At 39.8% G+C, this 19,135-nt stretch overlaps 1 protein-coding gene across 7 annotated transcripts; it reads left to right on the top strand.

The window, feature by feature from the left end:
- On the top strand, positions 1–18,751 carry znf821 (zinc finger protein 821). 7 transcript variants are annotated; one of them, XM_026319683.2, is made up of 6 exons: positions 1–87; positions 7,342–7,473; positions 7,616–7,734; positions 8,881–8,979; positions 9,363–9,529; positions 14,936–18,751. In XM_026319683.2, exons 1-6 carry the CDS (start codon positions 84–86, stop codon positions 15,924–15,926), a joined length of 1,512 nt encoding a protein of 503 aa, XP_026175468.1. In that variant the 5' UTR covers positions 1–83; the 3' UTR covers positions 15,927–18,751. The 7 variants fall into 7 exon arrangements, with proteins under 7 accessions (XP_026175468.1, XP_026175466.1, XP_026175467.1 ...); XM_026319681.2 differs by lacking the exon at positions 1–87 and adding an exon at positions 1,766–2,157; XM_026319682.2 differs by lacking the exon at positions 1–87 and adding an exon at positions 6,015–6,211 and having other exon boundaries at positions 7,619–7,734.
- Positions 18,752–19,135: the final 384 nt, after the last annotated feature.

A 19,135-nucleotide genomic window follows, 5' to 3' on the forward strand; every position in this document is an offset into this window, starting at 1 on the left:
ATTGACATATCGGTGGCTAGCTCAGAGCGCTTCTCCAGCCTGCCTCTGTCCGGGACCCCCGCCTCATATGTTCACTGGACACCATGGGTAATAGCTCAGTTGTTTCTGCATGATCATGAGAGATATAGTTAGGCGACTGTACTTTTATTTCTGCTTATCGATTGCTGGTTGCTGTCTAGCTAGAAAGCCTTTGCTTTTTCATTATTCGTGCATTGACTATAAAGGGCTAACGAAGGCTTGTTAACCTTAGCCAGCTAGCTAACGTTAACATTATCTCATTGATGTCACTGGCTGTCGTATCGTATGTAAAAGTCGCTTTCAAATTGCGTGTTAACGTATGCCATGTGTCACTTGTTATGCAGGCGCCTTACATTTTAGTATACCACAAAATTATTTTGTTGAGACGGTATATTTTCCTCTTAATTTTGCGGAAGAATACCTTTTTACCCTGCCAACGTCGTGCTGCGGTCCGTTTACTCGTGGCAGTCAGTGATGACGACTACATGTGATGTTGTGACATTAGCAGTCTAGGGGCGCAGAGCGCCCCCTGGGGTCGGTGCTGTGCAGGCTTTTAATGTGGGAGGTGGGTTTGATGATTAATGGTTTATTAACTGTTGGATAATGGACCGCATCACGTTTGGTCCTAAGTCTAAGTGAGCAAAATAATATTTACATAATATTTAATTCGCTTGTGATCTAACCTAAATCAGATAGATATAATACTGGTAGTTTTACAAAAAACTGAGTTATTTTATCCCATAGCAAAACATGCTGTATGGAGGCAATGTGATGCTGATTTTTGTGTACATTGTTATTAGTCTAAAGTGGCGTTTCCATTTTCTTTAGCCCAGAGAGTTTTTTTCTGAATAGTTATTGGCATTCTTCATTTAACATTAGAGTTTATGAAACAACACCATGCCAGTGTTTATTCTAGTCCACACCCATTAAGTCACTTTTTCATAATTTTGACCTGCCAGCCCAGAGGCTTATCATCTGGGTGAACAAACAGCACTCCCATCAGCATTTAGCTGCTTTCCACAACCAGTTTTCTTGTTATTGTGGATAATCCATGCTATCAGCAATTTCCACTGGATCTGCACACACGTTTTTCAGTGGATGCACGAAACTGACCCTAAAAAAAAATCAGTGCTGCTTACTGAGACGCATCTCTTTATTTGCAGATAATTTCCACTGTGTCAGACCTATTCACACTTGAGCCCACATTATGTTTTAACATTAGATTACACCAAAAACAACGTCTGAGTCTGTATATGTTTTGGTCAGTAAGTAATAAAACAATTAGAGTACAGAAGTGACAAAAACATTCTTGTGATTATTTAGAAACATTGTCATTATTGCATAGTGTGGCCACAGGAGAGCAATGACTCTCGTGCTTTTTTTTTTAGTTGTTATTAATTCAGGTTTTAGCACTTGAAGGAGTCCTTAAAGTCAAGTATGGCAGTTCATTTCTTACCATTATTATAGTCGTATGGCACTTATATTTAACGTGTTGAAAATACACCGAAATGTTCAAGAGTTAAGGTTTAATTTAAATTATTCTGATTGTTTTAGACACTTAAAATCTATGCTGCTCGCATTAAAAACCTCTTACTGCATGTCAGAGGTTTCTTTTCCGTCTATTTTCTTCCCACGCGACTTGAACGCAGCATAGTGTCTTCGGCATGAACTCCCTGTCGTACCAGCATATCCCACAATCCTGTTCGGCGTGGTTTCATTGCTTACATCTCCGCAGTGAGCGCACGGACCAGCGGCCAGGGATCGGAGCAGCTCGGGGATGCTCGGTGTCTCTGCTCGGGCTTGGACAACATGTTAAACCCCCCGGTCGACTGGATACGGGTCTTTTTTAACCACCGCCAGAATGTGACTCTTTTATGTATCTGTTTTTTGTTTTTTTTATCCGTGTAATGTGCCGTGTTTGCTGATCGACTAGACAATTTCGTCAGAGATTTTTTTTGTATTATATTTTTTTTTGTATTGTCCATCATCTGTGCGGAATACACCTGGATTGGTCTCAGGGTCATCGTCCAGGATTAGGAGGAGATTCCAGTTGTTGTGTTTTTTGTTTTTTTTTTTTAATCGGGAGTGGGAAATATAATATGTCCAGGCGAAAACAGACCAACCCCTTCAAAGTTAACTGTAGGTATTTCAGGTATTGTCTAATACAAGTTCACGAGTTATTTATCCTTGACTCATCCATTATCCATGTGCTCTTTGGCTGTTTGACAGGAATACTTTGAAATACTATTGTTTCTGTAGAGACATGTATTAACACTGTTACAGACTCATATAGATCCATCGAACCAGAGACAGCATTCCTTATTATATGCTATCAGATAGCCTGATCTATGTTGTATGTTCAGATTTAGTTAGGTTTTTGGGTTTGCATGAGAACACTTGCCTTAATGATTACTCTCATGTTGGCCTGTAGTTTGTCTGAGAATAGAGACCTTCTTTGCTTGATATCATTTTTTTTTTTTAAATTATTATTAATTTTTTTTTTAAATTCCTCTCCTTTATTCTACTTCCCTTGGGGAGTTATATGGCCATAGTTACACATGTTTGAAAACAAACGAGACAGAAATAATGTAAATGGAGATACCGTAAAAAGAAAATGATAAGCAACTGAATACATTGGTTTTAGAAATATGGAAATAAGCACATATTTGGAAAATATTCGTCACCCCAAAGTAGCTGTTATTACTTTGACACACTCATATGCGTAAAACTTTCGGTGGCATGCTGGCAAACTAGAATATTCCATCAGTATCTGTGTTAGTCAAGCAGACTTATTCAGAACAGGCTTGATGATAGTGTCTTCCTGTAGTTAGTCAGTGTGTCAGCACTTGTGGCTAACCATGTTTCTAGGTTCTGTTCTAAGGTGTCATTTCTGCTGATTAACTTTGCAAGAAGCGTAAGTTAAGCTGAAGCAGATCTAGAGTCACATCACAACATGTTAACCTGTGATCAGAGGGGACAAGCCTTTCAGCTTTTACACATGTGGGTCTGCATGGTGTAAGTTCAGTTTGCTCAGACAGTATAAGATCATAATAAAGTGATACAGAGCACACAGCAAAACTAACTAAAAGTGACAGCTATTCAATTAGTGTTTGTATTATTTCTACCTATTTTTCCTTTTCTAGAAGGACATACTTAAAATATTACTTAAACCCACCAAGATTATTCAGACAGATTTCCCGATATCAGTTAACTAATGGAAACTATTAGTTGATGAATTGATTTATGAGTTGATGGGAGTAATATCACGGGCCTTTTCCAAACAAAAACTCCAAACTACGTGGTTTCATCTTCTCCAGTGTGAGTATTTGCTGCTTGTCTTTGATATCACTGAAAACTATGTATAAGGTTTGGACTGTTGGTCAGGTTAAACTGTATGTTTGAAGAGCTCTCCTTGGGTTCACTATTTTCTGACATATCATGGGCCTAATGAGTAATCCATTAATTGGGCAAAATGTTCAGCAGCAAGTGTAACCTTACATTGTAGCATCATCATTCCACCTCAGTTGTTCATTTGAATCTATCCAGTAATTACGTGACTTTTATTGAAACAGCAGCAGCCGCCTGATGTGGATACTCATGGCGTCTCTGTGGCCTGCCTTCTTGCCTTCTGCACCCTGGATCCCCTTATTAGTGGACAGTATGCTGCCAATATGCTCCTAAACACGTCTCGGTCCACAGAAGGGGATTGCCCCTGTGTAATCTATTGATGTTATGTATGCTGTGGTCCTACTTTCTAAACAGAGATTCTTTTGACTGCTGTTTCAAAAAACAGCTTGCACTTGCAACTGCAGTGATCCCTGCGAGCTAATGAGCTCATTTGCTGCTCTGTAGCACTTCTACACAAGTCCAGAGTGGGAGCTGAAAACCCTTGGGGGGGGGGGGTGTCTAATACAATGAAATGTTGGCATATGTTAGTGCACTTCATGCTGTGACAAATACCGTAACATTTTTAGACTGACAAGCTATACCTTCTGCTGTGCTGCTGGAGTGTGAATTCAGGGACTGTGTCTTCTACACTGACTCTCCTTTGCTTTGCCTTGATTTTTTTACCTGTCTTCTCTTGTGAGGTATGAAGTGTATGCACAGAGCTGTTCCCCAGAGAGGGTCAGACCAGACAGACAGACTGACAGACCAGACAGGCAGGGAGACAGTCTGACAGGCAGGCAGGCTGACAGACACACAAAGACACACATATACACACACATACACAGACGTAGGGAATTCCAGACAATATAACAGGGCTGTCTGTCTAGCTGTATGTCTTCCTCCTTGAGTTTGATGTACAACAGCACAAAGAAAGGCATTATATAAAAGTTAATTAGAATAGAGGTGGTGCATGTTTTCTGGAGAAAAGTGGATTTGACAATCAGCTTGACAGCGAATAGAGATCTGTTTGTAGCACTATAGGTGGATGGATGTGTTAATGGGTCATAAATGTTTTTTACTTAAAAGTCTGTGGATGTGAAGAAGTGTGCATTAGAGTTAATGCTAAACAGATTCCAAATGCAACTATTGTAAATTTAACTTATTATAATGTGTAAAGTTTTCAGTTGTTTTTCTCAAGTGTCTAAACTTGGTTCTCAAAGAGCCAAATGTAGGATGTTCTCCCCCACATGTGCTGGCTGATCGCTGTGTGATTTCATAGTCACGGTGCAGACTTGTGGCCAAAGCAAAAACCAAGTCTAATTATGTCAATATTATTTTTTTTAATTGTGTTTATCAAATAGAATTTAGGTCAGGTTTAGGCCCAACTAAACCGAGAAAGTCTTCCTCAAGAAAAACTGGATAATCACTTTATCTTTTCTTTAATATTATGTCACCAGTTTATCACAGTGAGAATTGATCAGATGTCTGGCCCTCCATTCCTGTTCCTCTGTGTATATGTGTGGATGGAAGACAGGGGCCCCAGCACTTCCTGCAGATTCAGACGGTGCTGGTGTGTCTTTATGCATGTGTGTGTGTGTGTGTGTGTTTTGGAGGGGACGGTGACTGAAAAGGAGAAGAGGGCTTTGAATTGAACTGGACCCCCATTGCTTGGTGTTTGAGTAGAGTTTTGGCATTCTGTCTTTTGTCTGTTTTGTTTTGCATGCCACCCCTCCACCACCACCACCCACCCCACCTTCCTCATTCTCCCCCTCCTCTCTCCCTCTTCTGTGTGTCTGTAGGCTGATGAGTTTGTCTCTTTGTCTGGATTCAGTCAGACACTGCGTCACCTCCTGCCTACAGACACACAGACTCAGAGATAACATCACAGTGGCAGAGACCGAGGGAGGGAGGAGAGACAGATGTACAGACAGAGCCCTAGCGGTGGGGGGATGGGTATCTCTCACACACATCAATCATTGGCTATGTGCTGTGAAGCCAGCTTGTTGTAGTTGTTCGTAGTTCAATACTCCATCCCACTCTACCCTTGCTGATGACTGGTTGGATTTCTGTGGGAAAAGGGCCCAAACTGCAACTACATACCAACTTCTTGCAAGCAGCAAAATAGAATGACATAGTCAGGATTAGCCTTCTGTTTTTCCTCAGACACAGAGAGAAAGGGAGAGCGAGACAGTGTGCAGTACCTCGGGATTGTGACGAATGTTGTAATCACTTCTGTCACTCTCAGGTAACTTAAGGTAGGAGCTCTCTCACATCTCTGATCTTTATTAATGGAGAGAGAGAGAGTGCAGAAAAGAACAGAATTGGATTTTAAGCTACCATTAATTTTAGTTATCTGAAATGGGATGTTCCTCTGTGTGAATGCCTGACGAGCTTTCAACAAAACTGTCTGCAGTGAAGCAACGCTGTTAATTAAATACGGGTTTGCAGGTTGAAGTGTAATAATAATAATAAAACCAAAGTTTATTTACCAAATTGTTCAAGAAGCAGAGCTACTGTAAAGAAAAGAGTGGCAATACAAGGAGTTAAATGATCCACAGATGGGCTGTCGTGGTATGAAGCTTTATCCTCCCTCTAAGAGCGGATGGTATAGATGAAAGTAGTCAGAGCTACATTGAAGCGGGGCGGACAGAGGGCGAGCCAGGCTGTTGAGTGTGTGGGTGGTACTGAGAGAGAGACAGAGAGAGAAACACATGGAGTACCAAGGCGGTTTGCTAGAGGAAAAGAGTGCAGGCTGCTTCCCTCATGGGACTGCAGCATGGCTGTCAAACACAGCTAGTATATATCTGTGAGCGTGTATATATGTGTGAGAAAATGGGGATTGGGATGCAAATGAAGTTAATGTGTGCGCGAATGTCAGCAGGCGTGCCTTGCTGGCTTAGCATTCATTACAATTCAGTGTAGGATGGTTCATATAAAAGCAGCCGAAACGACGTATTAAAGTTCTTGTGGTCCACATTTTTAGTCATTCCCAAAAATTCTGATCTGAGTGCTGATAATGGATTTCACATTTACGATTATTTTCTATGACAGTACTATTCTGTGCTAAAATACCAAATGTTGTGAGATCAAAGGCCTGGACACATTTTAAGTGTGTTACTGTGGACACATCAAGAAACCCTCAGTGAGAGGGTGAATGCACTAGCATTCAAAAGTCATAGCTTGTTGTGCTAAGCTAAGACAGTAGATGCTGTTTCTGTGTTGCTATGGATATAAAGCGCACATATGGTGGAAATAGTGCAAGTGTAAAAAGCTGAACTCTCTCTAAAAATACACCTAGTGTAGGCACATGGTTAGCTCCATATTAAAATTACCAATCTTATTTTAAAGAGCAGGTTCTTGGGGAAATCGGTTCCATAACAGGTGGTCCTGGCACGATGCACACTGACAGACTTGCCTGAGCGTAGACACGCTCATGCTCTGCCTGTATGTTTCATGCTGGGTAGTGCAGTGCGTCGTCACACAAAAACAGACTAAATTGTGATACTTGATGGGCCTACCATTCATGTCCCCCATACTTTTCTATTAATGCAACTATAAACAAAAAAGCTATTTGTTATATTTAGTTCTTTAGTCTTGATTTGGTTTGTTCCTGAAATCTTGTTGATTGATTGACTGATTGTCATATTAACACCTAATAGTTTTCTTAAAAAAAATCAAAGTGCTTTATCAGTTTGTTTAAAGAAACACAGAAAACTCACTATTGTCATAAACATTTATACATATTATATATAATGATCTCATACACACGAATTTATTAAAAGGACAGATGCCCAATATACGCTAAATGGTATTGCAGAATCTTTGAAGACAAATTTGCATCATTGTGTGATATTGTTGCCTTGGCTACCTCTTGTCTTAAATTTTCATGACTTAGGGAACTTTTGTTACTGACTGTTACTGTCTTTTTATTTCTAGGGCCATTTCACACGTCAGGCATCACAGGTCTTCAGCACACTATTAACATGGATGGCAGGGATGAATTCATAGAAGACAATGAATGCTGCAGCAACAACTCCCAAGAACTCCAAGGACAGGATAGCATGTCAGGTACAGGATGGAGGGACGGGACAGGGGAGAACTGGATGGACTCTGTAGGAACATCCACGGACTGAGGGGTGTTAATGAGAGTAAGCCCTGCTCTGTGTTCTGTTGTCTGTCTGTATTGATAGGGCTGTGTTTGCCTCCATAGAAGACAGCGATAGTGACCCAGACAACCACAGTGAAGACGTGTCCTCCAGCACTTCCACTGACGACCACATGACCACCAAGAGAACACACTGCTGCCTACAAGGAGCGGGAGTCAAGGAGGTGAGCTGGCTGGTACCCACATCAAATAAAACAACACATGGAGTTTGTAAAACTGGTTATGATTGTGGCTAGACTTTTGTGGACTGTGAAAGTGTGTTTTCAATTTTTGCCTGACAGCTATACAAGAAATAACAGCTGATGTGAAAGTTAATTTGGATATAGGTGTCCACTCTATGTTTTATGTTTGTTATAGGGATCCTTTCTTTCAGTCTGTTTCCTATAAGCTAGTGCTAGGTCATCACCTTTAAAGCACCCGAAGCAGATTTCAGGATCCACTGTAGTGTTTGCTGCAGTTTTAACAGGTTTAGTCTAAGTTCCTATTCATGGCCATTGAACTGTGTTTTTCACAGCTGTGTTGTCCATGTTGCGAAAGAAAACTGCAGATAATTTGACTTAACTTCTTTGGGGGTTAACAGGAACAGGAAGTAAGGGTATCTGTTATATGTGACATTTTCACACAGGTTCCTTCTCACCAGATTAATGGTTAAAGCAGTAAAATATTCAATAGGTTTCAATTAGTCAGACTCCATATCACATTTTTATTTGTCTTTTCTTTCTTTCTTTCATGTATGTAATATCCCACTTATGTTTATATCAATTTTGGAAAGTGCAAGGTAAAAAGAAATTTTTTTAGAATGTCATATAATCACTGAGCACCTCTCTGTGGTTTATGAAACTCATGACTTTCATAAACCAAAATAAAACCCATTAAATAAAATAGAAAGTAAAAATTACAAGCAATTGAATGGGCTTGTAATAAACTAGATGTGCGTACCACTCCCCTGGTAGCATCCAATATGCTCTGTGGTCAGCCCTTCTGTTTTGAAAATGTTTTGTATTTCAGTTTGCATGAATCACATCAGTGACAGCACACAGCATCACTGTGCTGTCACTGCCAGTGAGTCACTAGGGCTTTTGAGGATTTTGCTCATTCATACACTTAACACATAATCATACAACACTTGCAGAAATGCTTCAGCTGGGAACTTAAGACGCAGGCAGAGACCCCATGAAGGCCTTCTCCAGTTTGGTACTTAATTCACAGTTTTCAGGATATCAAGGCACATTACCATGAAGTAAAAATGAAACTGTATTGATGTTGTGATGTCCAGAAATGTGTTTTATTGTATTTATGGTATTCTTCAGGAGAGCGAGGAAGGGGCAGACCACAGCAACAAGTTTATTTGCCCTCTCTGCACGCTGGATTTCAGCAGCCCTGAGAAACTCATCTCCCATGTCTACCAGGTGAGATTAACATTGTCCTCCCTGTCAATTTTTATACTGATAATAGTAACAAATTTGTCATTATTTCATTTTTCTAAATCAGTGAATATCAATGATTATCTACAGTTTAAAAAAATATGTTGTATACAGTAGGTTAATTCATATTTTACAGACGTAATGTTGTTATATTGTCCTTCATAGCTGCTATGGTACACTTGTTCAGCAGTGCCCTGTTATTGTGGCAACCATCATTTTACAGCTGATCCTAATTTGTGCCTGTTGTAAATTTCAAGAATCAACTACAACAAAAATCAGACAGACATTTTTTTAAAATATTGGTGGTGTTGTGTCTTTCTTTTTCCTTTGGTTTTCTTGCTCTTATTTTGTTTTGCTGTCTTTAACAGCACACAACTATGATGAGCAACAACAAGAGCTATGTGTGCCCGGTGTGTGGGCGAGCCCTGAGTTCTCCTGGCTCGCTTGGACGACATCTTCTCATCCACTCTGAGGACCGCCTCTCCAACTGCGCTGTCTGTGGTGCACGTTTCACAGACACCAACAACTTTAACAGGTTTGACTCATCTCTACAATGTATTTTTCTCTTAGGTCATTAGTACATATTGCTTTCAATTTTTCAATAAAGATGTATATAGACGTATTAGACGCAATATTATAGGTGTAGCTGTCATGTTTTCGTTCAAATTTGTAACATTTAACACTAATTGAGCAGTATACATGAGTTAAAAACATTAAGTTGGCTGCTTCCACAGTTTTCAAGTGGGTAAAAAACAAATACTAAGTTATAATAATGAGAAAGGAACAACTGTAGTCTAGTTGTCTTTTTAAAGATTTATTAATTAGCTAAATACAATTGCAAAGTACACTGAACAGTGGGTCCTCTGGTCTACCTGGTCCAAGCAGGAGCAGGCAGCGAGAGTGACCACAAATAAAGGCAGCACAGAAATATATAAAAACGTTAGAATGAATCTCCACACCTTGTGTAGGAACATAGAAATACAAACATACCCATGGTACAACATCAGTTGTTTTGTCTGATGTCCCTGGGACCTGGCTAGGAATTAAGAAAAACTGGACCCTGTGATCAGCTGATGAGACAGACAGGAAAGACAGTGTTCCTAGGGGAAAGGTAGAGGATACACTCTCAGTAGGAAAATATAGTAGTATACCACCATATGTAAAAAGGAATAAGTAAAGAGAAGTCAAATACAAACAAAAATATTTTACATAGATCATTTGTGAAATGCAGTGTGAGTTCAAGTAGTGGTGCTTTCAGTGGTCTATTGCTGATCCTTTAGTGGTGACACAGAAAGTACATCTGCACATAATTTAGGTGGGGCTTGGGGATGCACCCAGTGCCAGGCGGCACTATTTTACCCTCACTGTCTCTTGTCTTTCTTGGACAAGGAGTAATTAGCCCACACTCCTGTAGGTGCGTCAGGCTTGTGTGATGTTGATGTCCAGCAGGTGGGAAGTCATCAAATGCTTCTTGTACCCAGGAGGTGTTCCCTTGGACATTTACTGTCGTCTTAATTAATTAAGACGTAATAAAAGTAATTCAAGTAATTCAGCTTTCACCTGTGAATGCAATGCTGACGAGGAAGGTGAATGGTGAGCACTATATGTGGCTTTTACTACACTCTGGGCATTAGGCCTCCCAAACTTTACTTCAAATGGACTATGCCTAATAGGTGTCTCAGATGTGCAAGGACTGATCAGCTGCATTTGGTGCACTGATATGTCATTTTGAGTGCCGTAATGCACGTTGAATTACCTTTGAGAATTACTGCAGTAATCCCCCATATGAACAGGTGTACTGTTGGTGTTACAAGGATTTGCATACTCATTGATATTTGACCTAACCTCAGAATTTGGCTCTGTGATAATGGTATTCTGTGACACTAAAACACTGTGTGAGTGACAGGAGGGAAAGACAGCAAGTAATGAAAAGCAAATGAGGGAATGTAGAGAATTAAAAAGATTCATTTATTTATTCTGTTATCAGTTACTGTATACTCTATATAAGGCCTTAAATGTATTAAGTATATTGGATGGGTCCTTAATGTTTTTAGTGATGTCATCAAAATTTCTCTTTTCTTTCAGTACCATAGGAGCATTATTTGTGTGCTGAGTCAGTTAAACAAGACTAGTATATGTAGCGGCTCCTGCACGAGAAACATGCATCCATGTCGATACTAGATGCATGTTCACTGACACACTGGAAGTGCTTTGTTTACCATGAGCACAGAAATAAAACTCAAAAAATATATGTTATTGGCTGTATATTAGCTATATTGGTAATTCATGTTTTGAGATAATTGTAATAATATAATTTAAGACAACAGTAATTCCTTTCACATTAAAAACATTTAGACAATGTTTGTCATTTTGAGCTGGTGTCAGTGTGTTTATTTGTGTGTTTTCACTTTTGGTAGTCATGTCTTTTTTTTTTTTTTTTTTTGGAAATTTAGTCTTAATTTTCATTTCCAAAAGGTTTTAAATTCAACCTGTCTCTGTCTCTATTTTGTTAACAGAAGTGCTTCTATTCATCAATGTCCAATTGTATTGCAGTATTTTCTTCCTCAACAGCACCTGTGTTATAAGAGCAATAATGTCTAACATGAAATCCTATATAGAAATTTCCTGTAATGTTTGATTTCTGAATTCAGGGCCATTGTCTCATTGAATAAGTGACACCAGGACACCTGTTTGGCTGTGGAAAATATTCAACATACTTACTGAACATATACACAAGAATCATGCAGCACTTTGCCCTTCACGTAGAGTCACATCAATAAAATCTGCTATTGTTTACTGTGCAAACTACACATTTGTGACAAACCATTTTTATGTAAAAGCCAAAAACCCATGTGTGTACCAGGCAGAACTGACAGCCTGTGATATTCTTATTCATATTTAAACATTTGAACATCTAATGGTTTGGTATCCTACAACAGATACTTTTATTAACGTACCACAAAGGCAGCACACATCAGAGATTCAGCATCACAGCAATAACATAAAAACAAAGTGCATTTTAAAAGAATAAATGAAAATTAATCAGTAAGATAGGTAATTAGAAAAGATAAAATATACAGTACAGACAAACTCACACGACAAGTTTAAAATCATAGACAAGTTTTAGATTGTTTTCATAAATTTTAATGAATTGTTAAGCTATGAAAATTTAAAGTGGCATATGAGTTAAAAGCAGTGGAAAAGAGCTGTCTACAGCTGAGATTTCTACAGTTGGAGAAAATCTAATTTTCAGTGGGAACTGGTTCCAATAGTTAGTCGCATAATAGCCAAAAGCCACTTCACCGCGTTTAGTGTGTACTTTAGTAAGTACTTTGTACTTACACCACCAGCTGACCAGACACCTACCAGGCTTGTACTCAGCAAACACATCCCTGATATATGTCAGCCCAGACCATTCAGAGACTTGTAGACAATAAGGAAAGCCATTAATTCAATTCTGCATTTACCAGGAAGCCAGTGCAGGGATCTGAGAATTGGAGTAATATGTCATCTCTTATTTGTGTTTCTTAGTATTTTAGTGTAGCATTTCGAACGAGCTGCAAATGTCTGATGGTCTGAGGAAGCAAGTGAAGATTGTATTACAGGCCAGGCTTGAAGAAATAATTAATAAACTTTTGTAAATCTGTGTAGACAGAAAGTTTTTGAGATGCCTCAGTGATGACTTTGTTACTGCTTTGATATGGCCAATGAAATTTAAATCCTTATCCTTGATCACACCAAGATTTTTGACGTGCCTTAGTTTTTATTGTGTTTGACTCAAGGTTAATCCTGAGCATCAGCCTTCATTCTTCCTTCATATGTTATTCATCTTGTTTTAATTGAAAAATGTTTTGTTGCATCCACTTGTTTATTTATGAAGGCATCATCACAGGAGGTCAATAGAACCACTGTCATTTGGCAATAACACTAGATATATGAGTGTCATCTGCATGTCATGGAAAAACTGAACGAGGGTAAGCATGTAAAGGTCTATTAGGAGGTGTCCAGTAACCAATCATTGCAGAACTCCAGATGTTCTGGCGGCTCTTTCAGGTTCATAATTGCTGATAGGCCTGTGGTTACTTAATATTGAAGCATCCATGTTTCTCTTTTTAAGTAGAACCCTGATAAGTGCAGTTACATTAGGAACATTGAAAATTTGACTTTGGGGTGGAGCCTCTTTCAGTGGGAAATCATGTTACTGCAGTTATTACCCAATGATATCTCCATTAGAGGCATAAAATCTAGTTGGTATGAGATGATGAAATCTGTAATTAGAAATGACTTATGAGTCAGAACAGATACTGAACGGTTTTAAAAAGGTACTAGGATAGTCTCAGTCATATATAGAGGAGACTGGTTGTGATTGATCATTAACATCATCATTGATCATTTTAAGCTAACTGAGATATATGTACTCGATGGTCTGCCATTGCTACAATATGGCTGACAACACCACTGGCTGTTTGAAATTACCAGTGTGTTTAATGAAGTGCCATGGGGAACCTCGGTGATAAAGCTTGTAGTTATTGCTGTTTAGGGGATCACTGGGTTGAGAGAGTTTTAATGTGGCAGGTTTCACTAACTCCAGGATTGTTGTGCAGGTTAGGGGGCAAAGGCATGAATGGGGAGAAGGGTAGTTGTGTCCCTGCCTGGGACCGAGACATCCTGTAAATGCTTTGGCTGATATGAAGCAGGGCCAGGTGTCTGCAGGCTGTCAGTCTGTGTGCAGGCTGTCTTCCTGTTCTGTAGGTGTGCTCTGTCCTTCGGCTTTATCCGCTGATTTACCTTTGGATACAGCATCCCAAGGACATGACAGATATTTAGGTTGAGTGGAGAGATTTTTTTTTTAAGCACACCCAACAAGGTTGTCAAATTTATCAAAATGTGTGCACAGTGAAATATGTCTTTAATCCAGCATGTTTAAACATAATGTCGCAGTGGTTGAATTAAATAAGCAGCTACTGAAATGACTAGGATTAAATGAAAATAAACTTGCATGTTGCCTAGCAACTACCATTGCATTCAAATTTAAGCAGCACTGCCAAGGTCAGGAAACATACTAGAAGAAGAAACATCATGAGAAGCTTTCTTTTTGGCAGTAATGAAAAGAAAAAGGAGAAGGAAATAAAATGCATCAGCTATCGTAGGAGGCAGAAGCAGTGATACTATAAGATATAAATGGGAGCACAGACATACAAAAGCTTCATGTTATTTGTGTGTGAAAAATGCCATTTAACATTGTTTTAGCCTGCTAGTGTATAATTGAGAGTAAAGTCATTTTGACAGCATCTGGCACACATGTATTTTTTGCTATAGTGTTATCTGTCACCTCATATTAGGCTGTTAACACTGTGCTCTTCTCTTTGCAAACCGCATGACACAATGTGTTGCTTATTTCTCTAATTATTAACTAATGAAATGAGTGGCATGAATCATTTTTACTATTCGGACAAAATGGTTTTAGTGCAGCCATATGGACCAAGTAGTTTTTGGCTAGTGGCTAACAAGAACACAAGGCAACTATAGTTTCAAATATGTCATATTGTATAACAAACGGTTGTTTTTAGGCTTTGGTGCAGACGTGTGTTAAAAAATGGGGGGTTAGCATTCCACTTCTTTAGATATAAACAGTATGATTTGATCATTCGCACTGGAGATGACAAAAATAGTGGTACATGGCTTATAAAGTAAAGAATGTAGGTCGTGGTGGTGTAATGACATGCATAGCTAAATATAAATCTAACCAGAAAACTACAGTTGAAATGGAAACAAGCTCAAAAGTTAGACTCACTCAGCCACAGTTTGACAAGTGGAACCAGACTTTTATGAAATGACAATCAGGACATCGGACTCAGATCAGGGATCTGGTGCTTCTGAGAAAACCTCCAGGCATAACATTCACTTTTACCAAGCTGATTATTGCTGTATTCCTTCTTAGGGAGAAGCTTAAAGATGTCCTCGACACCAACAGGATGGATGCAGCCGACGAAAGGGACAGCTGTTCCATGTCCCAGTCCCTCTCCAGCAGCCCCATGACCAGCCCGGGCCCTGGCACCCACTCCTGCCACGGACCAGGCCCCAGCCTAAGTTCATGTCAGGGTCCTCGAACATGTCAAGCACCTGACCCCAGCTCCGACCTATGTGAAGCCCATCGTACCTGTCAGGGACCAGGCCACATGTCGAGTCAGTGTCAAGGCCCCACACCGTGCCATGGCCCGGGTCCAGGATCTGGACCTTGTTCAGGGCCAGGACCATGCACAGGCCCTGACCAGGGACCCTCCTTTCCCTCACTGCCTGACAGTCTCCTGTCTGAAGGGCCAACACTCACATCCCTCCCTGATGCTCTCAACTCCTCTTCCTCAGGCCTTCCTCCTATCCCTGACATCCTGAGCCCTATACCAGTATATCCTGCCGGGGTGCTGCTGGTGTGCAACAGCTGCGTAGCCTATCAGCAGTTAGTTGAGGCTCAGTCGCCAATGCGAAAATGGGCTCTGCGTAGGAAGAATGAACCCTTAGAGGCTCGCCTGCAGCGTCTAGAGCGTGAACGCACGGCAAAGAAGAATAAGCGAGCATGTGAAACAGAAGAGGAACGGGAACTGAGGAGGCTGCGGGACCGCGAGGCCAAGCGCATGCAGAGGATGCAGGAAACAGAAGAGCAGAGGGCACGCAGGCTGCAGAGAGACAGAGAGGCCATGCGTTTAAAGAGGGCCAACGAGACCCCTGAGAAAAGGCAGGCCAGGCTGATCCGTGAGAGGGAGGCAAAGAGGATCAAGCGAAGGCTGGAGAAGATCGACCCTGCTCTGAGGACCCAGATAGAGCATGATCCTGCTGCGATGGCCGCCCTCACAGCAGACATGAGTCTCTTTCAGTTCCCTTGCCCCATGCCTGTCCCTTCGATTGATAATGGTCTGTTCATGAAGCTGCCCTAATTGGACCAGGGTCTGGCTTCTAACAGCATCATTAACCTCTGCACTCCACCATCAGGCTGCCAGGGTCACTGCACCATTCCTAGCTGGTTTACTCCTAGCTTCCTGTTGTATCGAACAGCTTCACACACAAAACTGCTTTGTTAAATACAGTGGAAACTACTTCAGTTTTTAACTTATTACAGTGTTGACAACCTTGGGAACAGGGTGGAGAATGTTTTGTATGGTGATGACATTAAAGCATGTTGTAAAGAGATTTATCTGTTTGTCAGTGGACTAGCTGATTTGACACACTTCATTCTAGTGAGAGCAGTTATAATTCCTGTGAGGGGAAAAAAATCTTTTGCACATGGACCTTCAGTGACAGGAGTGGGGACTCTGTAGCCACAGCCTCCTCCTCTCTGGTCCACTCCGCCAGCCTAGTGACGCGGGTTTACCGGTAGCTACACCTCTGTCTTCAAGCTGCCACCGCGGGTCCTTGGGATGTTCACATACGGTCAAACTACTTCTACCTCAGCTGGCGCCGTGGTCGCGCCCTCTGTCCTGTGGCTTACCGCGTTCCAACTCCAAGCTTCCAAAGCTCTACATGTACTGTACACTACCACAGAGGATGCAGGTTGTTTTCCACATTTGTATTTCCATTTCTCACTCTGGCACTTTAATAGGACACAGACATTCACCGGAGCAAGTGATTTACAAGCACACCACTTTCCATATGCGTTTCCCAGGTTCAATTCTAATGTTTCCAAACAGAGAAACTCTTAGTGTTTTGTCCTATTCAACACATCTGCTGTTGAGCAACATTCCCCCTTATCTGCTGAATTGTACTTAATACATTCGCCTCTTTTAAATATTGGCAAAGAGAATATAATCTCTTGTGTTTTGTTTTTTTTTTTTTTTTAATTGAGATTGCTACAGTCCAGACATTTTTCCATTGTCATTTATTTTTACCTTGTGTTACAGAGCTTTTCATTAGTTCATGAAAACTCAGTCTCTGCTGCTGTTATTTGTACTGTACAATACATTAGTTACCTCTTATATATTTTGGGCTCATTTTTCTTGATGAATATTGTGCTAACATGTTCAAATACGTGGTTACAATGAAACAGTACCTAATACAATATTTGGTGGCAACATAGTTTGTCACATTACTTGAATTTTACCTGAAAAGATGCATTTTATGGTTGATTATGAGTAAAATACAACATGATAGTGGGTTATAATTATATAAGGATCATACATAGATAATGCAACCTCTGTTTCATGCAATTTGTGTAGCATTCACATGGTTTGTAAAGCTGCAGTACCTCTAAAAATGCATAAACAGCATCACCTAAATAAAGGTTATTTTTTTGTTTCCTGCATCAGCAGAAACATGCTGTATTTACTAATATCATACCACTGGTGGAAATGATTTTAAACATGTCTTTTTTTTTTTTTTGATTCCCCCACATAGAGCCCATACCAGGAGAGAGATTCTATTAATCTACAGTCATTAACCCTATTCTAGCACATATTTATGCAATGATGTGAATATATTTTTTGTAAAATATTTCGGGTTATTTTGTACTTTCAGTGGTTTGAAATAGTTTTAATGTTTAAATTAGAGGCCATGTTTGGATATTCCTTGTTTAGTTTTCTGCCTGTAAGTTTACCACCAGGTTTTTGTTTTTTGTTTTTTTTCTTGACTTCACTTCTTAGGATGCAAATATTTACGGTGTCAAATGAGTGATTCGTCAAATCAGACAATGACGAGTACTGGTTCTGTTTGAGTCACTTCTAGATGAGAATCGGTCTACCCATGTCCTTGTTACAGAAAGTGTAACAAAGAAAAAAGTTTGTGTTTCATGCTCTGAGACTTTTCTAGGAGTGCATCAAACCTCTATGCAACAGATGTGTTATTTATTCCAAGGGAAATTAATTCACTTTTCACTGAAACTATGCAGAGTGGGACATTAATTTTAAACAGACTTCAATGTAAAGAGTTCAGCTTCTCAGGCAATTTAACTCAGTGACAGGGGTCAGAGCCTAGATACAACACCCTGCTCCATACAAATCATTTTGAGATCTGCCGTGTGTGATAGGTACTGTTTTAGGCAGTTGTGTGACATCTCTAGAGACAGTTTGTCTACTGAGACATCTTTGATTTCAGCATGTGAAAGCAACAGGGTCTCACTGCCATCTTATTCATGAGTGTACCAAGGGCAGATCAGTGTTCTCAGCACAGGCTTCAGGTGTCATTTATTTCTCTCGTCTCAGACTATGAATACTGAGTATTCTCAGAGGTTGCTCTTTGAATTTGCTGTGATCCCCTTCATTTTCCTGCAGTGGAATAATGGGACGGAAAACTTCGGCATCTGTGGTATGACACGCTATTGCAAAGGACGTACTATGAACTCTGGTGTGACACTGGTCTTTACAGCAGTACTTTCAGTGTGCATTAGGTAAGCACTGCATGTCGTGAAGCTGCACTTGTTCTAGAATGGTTCAATATGAGCTTGTGTTCTACTGTTAGTTTTTGCCTGCCTGTTTTTTTTTGTTTTGTTTTTTTTTTTTAGTTTATTCAAAATAAAAATGTTAAAATGTTGGCCTTTATATAGTTAATCTATCAGGATTTTCTCTAAATGTCCATGTTTACAAAATAAATCTTTGAACAAGGCCAAATGAATGAGCTAAACTGCTAATGAGAACATGTATGCTAGCTGTGATATCAATGCATTCTGACTGGATGGCTCTCTGGGGAGGCCGTCCTCTGTTACTGGCTTAACAGATGTACAGGCTATGATGAAACCTGGTAAAGAATGTGGAAATAAACAGTGACTTTACTATAATTGTGTCCTTTACCCTCCTTGGCCTTTGTTCTATACACACAAGTAAACACTTATTTTTAATGGACACAGTGTGACAATCAGTTCTGTAGCTCCAATTTGTTTGTTTTTTTTCTAAAACTATACACAGAAGGGACTTTACATAAATATTTTAGAATTATAGTGTTAGATTTACATATAATATAATCTTGCATGGCAAGAAGTAACTATGTGCATTTTCTTATCTGTATTTGAATACTATTTTAAAGCGTTTCAGTTTTTTTTAAAGCCTAATTTTTTAAAATGCCTATTGTGAAATTGATCACTACTGAAATACTTATCGAAATTTTTATTAAAATTTGGAGGATTTGAGTATTTTACTTTGAAAAACATGCATCTGAATTT

The sequence above is a fragment of the Mastacembelus armatus genome, chromosome 3 (genome assembly GCF_900324485.2).
Source record: "Mastacembelus armatus chromosome 3, fMasArm1.2, whole genome shotgun sequence".
In the NCBI taxonomy this organism is placed as follows: Eukaryota; Metazoa; Chordata; class Actinopteri; order Synbranchiformes; family Mastacembelidae; genus Mastacembelus; species Mastacembelus armatus.

Excerpts from the sequence above, each read along its gene's own strand:
- znf821 (XM_026319680.2), top strand. The coding sequence starts at position 6,169 with ATGGGACTGCAGCATGGCTGTCAAACACAGCTAGTATATATCT. Across the intron at positions 6,212-7,341 it reads AACACAGCTAGTATATATCT|GGCCATTTCACACGTCAGGC; the intron begins GTGAGCGTGTAT and ends TTTTATTTCTAG. Across the intron at positions 8,980-9,362 it reads TCATCTCCCATGTCTACCAG|CACACAACTATGATGAGCAA; the intron begins GTGAGATTAACA and ends TGTCTTTAACAG.